Here is a 6,893-nt window from a genome sequence, read left to right as displayed (position 1 = left end):
GGGAATAGGGTCTAAAGTAGTGCACTATGTAGGGAATAGGGTCTAAAGTAGTGCACTATGTAGGGAATAGGGTCTAAAGTAGTGCACTATGTAGGGAATAGGGTCTAAAGTAGTGCACTATGAAAGGAATAGAGTCTAAAGTAGTGCACTATGTAGAGAATAGAGTGCCATATTGGGACACCTCCAAGGATATTATTTCAACGCTGACAGAGATGGTTATAGCCTTTCCGTTTGACTGTAGATATTACAGAACATAATAGAGAGATTCCTCATTGTCAAATTCGTTTTAATGGTTTTACTTTTGCATCAAATGTAATGATTCCTTTGACGTTGAGATTTCACCGTTAATTTGACAGTTTCTGTAATTATGGTTTATAATGGTGCTAAAAACTCTCACAATGAGCTTGAAGCAGACATGACCCGTTTGAGGTGTAATTTAACAAGGGATTAATGACGGCTTTATTACTGATTATTAATTTTTCTGTAATTATGGTTTATAATGGTGCTAAAAACTAAACAAGGAGCTTGAAATGAGTAGCAGACATCATCTGTTTGAGGTGTAATTTAACAAGGGATTAATGATAGCTCCCTATTACCGATTATGCTGATTGTAAAGCAGGAAGTTAAATATGAATATTGACGTTTTTGACTGTTTTATTTTGATTTATTTTATTCAGTGCCACCACAATGGGATTTGTAATGTGTAATTTTGTCATTTTTCCATGATTTTTTTCTTGTTTTTCTTTCAGTGCCACCCCAGTGGCTGTCTGATCGATCTGTGTCTACAAATGGGAGTCATCATGGTACTGAAACAGATCTGGAACAACTTCATGGAGCTGGGTTATCCGTACGGACCGTCAAATTACTCTGTCTCTGTCTCTGTCTCTGTCTCTGTCTCTGTCTCTGTCTCTGCCTCTGCCTCTGTCTCTGTCTCTGTCTCTGCCTCTGCCTCTCTCTCTCTCTCTGTCTCTGTCTCTGTCTCTGTCTCTGTCTCTGTCTCTGCCTCTGCCTCTGCGTCTCTCTGTCTCTCTGTCTCTCTGTCTCTCTCTGTCTCTGTCTCTCTCTGTCTGTCTCTCTGTCTCTCTGTCTCTCTGTCTCTGTCTCTCTCTCTCTCTCTCTCTCTCTCTCTCTCTCTCTCTCTATGGAGCTGGGTTATCCGTACGGACCATCAAATTACTCTCAATCTCTGTCTCTCTCTCTGTGGATATTTACAATATGAAAATAATAAGAATCAAAGTTGTCAATGAGACAACAGTCACAACAATAACCAAGGGTCAAAATAACCACCACATTGAACAATAACAATAAGCATACAGTAGAGTACATGTTCAGGTTGATTGGTCTGTCAGACACTGTCCCTCAACTTATGGCAGGCAGCAATGTAGTGTGCTGCCAACCCACAGCTCTCTGCGTCCTCCCCCAAAAGGATGGGCAACCTACTCTCATCAGAGAGGTCTTCAATATAGTGTGGGACAACCCACAGCTATCTATTTCAACCCCAACAGGATGGGCAACCTACTCTCATCAGACTGAGGTTTTGAAACATTGAATAAGGTTTTCAAATTTGGGGAAATGACACTCGTTTTATTGTTTAATATTTTGTCAGGAAATGCAGATTCCGTCTCAGGTTCTGCTGTGGTTACACAGCCTTTCCTCTACAGGGAGCCAGGTTCTGCTGTGGTGCAGTGGTTACACAGCCTTTCCTCTACAGGGAGCCAGGTTCTGCTGTGGTGCAGTGGTTAACACAGCCTTTCCTTAAGGGAGACAGGTTCTATTACTGATTATTACATTTTCCTGTAAGGGAGCCAGGTTCTGCTGTGGTGCAGTGGTTACACAGCCTTTCCTTGAAATGGGAGCCAGGTTCTGTTTGAGGTGTAATTTAACAGTGGTTAACAGCCTTTCCTCTACAGGGAGCCAGATTCTGCTGTTGTTCAGTGGTTAACAGAATATTCCTTTTGAGCCAGGTTCTATTTTGGTGCAGTTTTACACAGCCTTTCCTCAAGGGAGCCAGGTTCTGCTTGGTGCAGTTTTACACAGCCTTTCCTCTACAGGGAGACAGGTTCTGCTGTGGTGCAGTGGTTCACAGCCTTTCCTCTACAGGGAGTCAGGTTCTGGTGGTTAAACAGCCTTTCCTCTACATGGAGCCAGGTTCTGCTGTGGTTACACAGCCTTTCCTCTACAGGGAGCCAGGTTCTGCTGTGGTGCAGTGGTTCACAGCCTTTCCTCTACTGGGAGCCAGGTTCTGCTCTGGTTACACAGCCTCTTCCTGCCAGGGAGCCAGGTTCTGCTGTGGTTACACAGCCTTTCCTCTACAGGGAGACAGGTTCTGCTGTGGTACAGTGGTTGCACAGCCTTTCCTCTACAGGGAGCCAGGTTCTGCTGTGGTACAGTGGTTACACAGCCTTTCCTCTACAGGGAGACAGGTTTTCCTGTGTCTACCCTTGTCAATGGCAAGGCTGTGCTCACTGAGCCTGTACTTTGTCAAGGTTTTTCCAGGGTTTTGATCAGTAACCATGGTCATATAGTTAGCCACGGTGTTCTGTCAATTTAGGGCCCGATAGCACTGCATTTTGCTTTGTGTTTGTGTTTCCCAATAAGGAATGTAGTTTTGTTTTGGCTATGTTGTAATTTGGTTTATTCTGATTGGTTGGATGTTCTGGTCCTGAGGCTTCAGTGTGTTAGTAGAACAGGTTTGTAAACTCAGCCCCAGGACCAGCTGGATGAGGGGACTGAGGCTTCAGTGTGTTAGTAGAACAGGTTTGTAAACTCAGCCCCAGGACCAGCTGGATGAGGGGACTGAGGCTTCAGTGTGTTAGTAGAACAGGTTTGTAAACTCAGCCCCAGGACCAGCTGGATGAGGGGACTGAGGCTTCAGTGTGTTAGTAGAACAGGTTTGTAAACTCAGCCCCAGGACCAGCTGGATGAGGGGACTGAGGCTTCAGTGTGTTAGTAGAACAGGTTTGTAAACTCAGCCCCAGGACCAGCTGGATGAGGGGACTGAGGCTTCAGTGTGTTAGTAGAACAGGTTTGTAAACTCAGCCCCAGGACCAGCTGGATGAGGGGACTCTTTTCTTTACTGAGTTCTTAGCATTGCAGGGTTTGGTAGTGATATGAGAAGGGGTCACTGTATTTTAGATGTTTCCTAAACTGAATTGCTCTTTTTTTTAAATGTGTATTATTAGTGGATATTGGCCTTATTCTGCCGTGCATGCATTGTTTGTAGTTTTCCTCTGGACATGTAGGAGAATCTTACAGAACTCTGCATGCAGGGTTTCAATGGGGTGTTTGTCCCATTTGATGAAATCTTGTTTTGCAGGTGGACCCCACACCTCGCTGCCATAAAGTGCATTTGGTTCAATGACACATTCAATTAGTTTTAGCCAAAATTTGATAGGTATTTCAATTTTAATTTGTTTTTTTTTTATGTCGTAGAATGCCCTGCGTGCTTTCTCTCTCAGTTCATTCACTGCCTCATTAAGGTGTCCAGTTGAGCTGATTTTTAAACCTAAGTAATTGTAGTGTGTGCAGTACTCTATATATTTAAACCTCAGTAATTGTATTGTGTGCTGTACTCTATATATTTTGTACCAATTGAGAACTTTGGTCTAATTCCCTGAGATCTGGATCTTCTCTGGAAAATCATTATTTTAGTCTATTTGGGGTTTACTGCCAGGGCCCAGGTCTGGCAGTACTGCTCTAGCAGGTCCAGGCTCTTTTGAAGGTCATGTGCTGTGGGTGACCGAAGGCATAGGTAATCTGCGAAGACTAGGTATTTAACCTCTGAATTGTGGAGACTAACACCAAGGGCTGAGGACTTTTCTAGAATAGTGGCCAATTCATTGATGTAAATATTGAAGAGAGCAGGGCTTAGATTGCAGATTACAGATCTCTCTCTGTCTCTCTCTCTCTCTCTGTCTCTCTCTCTGTCTCTCTCAATCTCTGTCTCTCTCTCTCTCTCTCTCTCTCTGTCTCTTTCTCACACAATCTCTCTCAATATATCTCTCTGTCTTTCTCAATATCTCTTTCTTTGTCTCTCTCAATCTCTCTCTCTCTCTCTTTGTCTCTCTCAATATATGTCTCTGTCTCTCTCTCAATCTCTGTCTCTTTTTCTGCCTCTCTCTCTCTGTCTCTCTCTCTCTCTCTGTCTCTGTCTCTCTCTCTCTGTCTCTTTCTCACACAATCTCTCTCAATCTCTCTCTCTCTTTGTCTCTCTCAATCTCTCTAAATATATGTCTGTCTCTGTCTCTCTCTCAATCTCTCTCTTTGTCTCTCTGTCTCCCTCTGTCTCTGTCTCTCACCCCCTCTCTCTCAATCTCTGTCTTTGTCTCTCTGTCTCTCTCTTTCTCTGTCTCTCACCCCCTCTCTCTCAATCTCTGTCTTTGTCTCTCTGTCTCCCTCTGTCTCTGTCTCTCACCTCCTCTCTCTCAATCTCTGTCTTTGTCTCTCTGTCTCTCTCTTTCTCTGTCTCTCACCTCCTCTCTCTCAATCTCTGTCTTTGTCTCTCTGTCTCCCTCTGTCTCTGTCTCTCACCTCCTCTCTCTCAATCTATGTCTTTGTCTCTCTGTCTCTCTCTTTCTCTGTCTCTCACCCCCTCTCTCTCTAACTCTCCAGTCTGCTGCAGAACTGGTGGTCTCGGAGGAAGATAAGAAATATTAGCTATGTTACCATGGCAGACAGAGAGGGAAGAGCTAGTTAACATGGACTGGTGGATGAGGGGACAGAATGTGGGAGGTCAAAGTTACAGCTTCCTCAGTGGGACATAGACTGGAACCTAGAGATGGGTAAGAAATATTAGCTATGTTACCACGGACTGGTGGATGAGTACCTGGAGATGGGTAAGACATATTAGTTATGTTACCATGGACTGGTGGATGAGTACCTGGAGATGGGTAAGAAATATTAGCTATGTTACCATGGACTGGTGGATGAGTACCTGGAGATGGGTAAGAATATATGTTACCATGGACTGGTGGATGTTACCATGGACTGGTGGATGAGTACCTGGAGATGGGTAAGAAATATTAGCTATGTTACCATGGACTGGTGGATGAGTACCTGGAGATGGGTAAGACATATTAGCTATGTTACCATGGACTGGTGGATGAGTACCTGGAGATGGGTAAGAAATATTAGCTATGTTACCATGGACTGGTGGATGAGTACCTGGAGATGGGTAAGAAATATTAGCTATGTTACCATGGACTGGTGGATGAGTACCTAGAGATGGGTAAGAAATATTAGCTATGTTACCATGGGCTGGTGGATGAGTACCTGGAGATGGGTAAGACATATTAGCTATGTTACCATGGACTGGTGGATGAGTACCTGGAGATGGGTAAGACATATTAGCTATGTTACCATGGACTGGTGGATGAGTACCTGGAGATGGGTAAGACATATTAGCTATGTTACCATGGACTGGTGGATGAGTACCTGGAGATGGGTAAGACATATTAGCTATGTTACCATGGACTGGTGGATGAGTACCTGGAGATGGGTAAGACATATTAGCTATGTTACCATGGACTGGTGGATGAGTACCTGGAGATGGGTAAGACATATTAGCTATGTTACCATGGACTGGTGGATGAGTACCTGGAGATGGGTAAGAAATATTAGCTATGTTACCATGGACTGGTGGATGAGTACCTGGAGATGAGTAAGACATATTAGCTATGTTACCATGGACTGGTGGATGAGTACCTGGAGATGGGTAAGAAATATTAGCTATGTTACCATGGACTGGTGGATGAGTACCTGGAGATGGGTAAGACATATTAGCTATGTTACCATGGACTGGTGGATGAGTACCTGGAGATGGGTAAGACATATTAGCTATGTTACCATGGACTGGTGGATGAGTACCTGGAGATGGGTAAGACATATTAGCTATGTTACCATGGACTGGTGGATGAGTACCTGGAGATGGGTAAGACATATTAGCTATGTTACCATGGACTGGTGGATGAGTACCTGGAGATGGGTAAGACATATTAGCTATGTTACCACGGACTGGTGGATGAGTACCTGGAGATGGGTAAGACATATTAGCTATGTTACCACGGACTGGTGGATGAGTACCTGGAGATGGGTAAGACATATTAGCTATGTTACCACGGACTGGTGGATGAGTACCTGGAGATGGGTAAGACATATTAGCTATGTTACCACGGACTGGTGGATGAGTACCTGGAGATGGGTAAGACATATTAGCTATGTTACCATGGACTAGTACAGTGGTTCCCAAGCTTTTCATATTCCCGTACCCCTTCAAACATTCAACCTCTAGCTGCAAGGGTCAGCGCACTCTCAAATGTTGTTTTTTGCCATAATTGTAAGCCTGCCACACACAGTGGACAACAAGGGAGTAGTACAATGCTGTGTACTACTCCCTTCACTGAAACACGCAACCTGGCTCTAACCAGAATAGAAAGAGGAGTGGGAGGCCCCGGTGCACAATTGAACAAGAGGACAAGTACATTAGAGTGTCGAGATTTGAGAAACAGACGCCTCATAAGTCCTCAACTGGCAGCTTCAAACACCAGTCTCAACGTCAGCAGTGAAGAGGCGACTCCGGGATGCTGGCCTTCTAGGCAGAGTTCCTCTGTCCAGTCTCAACGTCAGCAGTGAAGAGGCGACTCCGGGATGCTGGCCTTCTAGGCAGAGTTCCTCTGTCCAGTCTCAACGTCAGCAGTGAAGAGGCGACTCCGGGATGCTGGCCTTCGAGGCAGAGTTCCTCTGTCCAGTCTCAACGTCAGCAGTGAAGAGGCGACTCCGGGATGCTGGCCTTCGAGGCAGAGTTCCTCTGTCCAGTCTCAACGTCAGCAGTGAAGAGGAGACTCCGGGATGCTGGCCTTCTAGGCAGAGTTCCTCTGTCCAGTCTCAACATCAGC

At 45.0% G+C, this 6,893-nt stretch overlaps 1 protein-coding gene across 1 annotated transcript in view; it reads left to right on the top strand.

Annotated features, from left to right (window-relative positions):
• ano3 (anoctamin 3) overlaps positions 1–6,893 on the top strand; it is a 141,455-nt gene that overhangs the window by 108,294 nt on the left and 26,268 nt on the right. Inside the window, 3 exon segments of the mRNA XM_052480936.1 lie at positions 750–847; positions 4,612–4,660; positions 4,739–4,835. Of these exon segments, the coding sequence (XP_052336896.1) occupies positions 750–847; positions 4,612–4,660; positions 4,739–4,835 (244 nt within the window).

The sequence above is a fragment of the Oncorhynchus keta genome, chromosome 26 (genome assembly GCF_023373465.1).
Source record: "Oncorhynchus keta strain PuntledgeMale-10-30-2019 chromosome 26, Oket_V2, whole genome shotgun sequence".
In the NCBI taxonomy this organism is placed as follows: Eukaryota; Metazoa; Chordata; class Actinopteri; order Salmoniformes; family Salmonidae; genus Oncorhynchus; species Oncorhynchus keta.
Note: the sequence above shows the minus strand (reverse complement) of the source record. Positions and strands in the feature narration are given on the sequence as shown.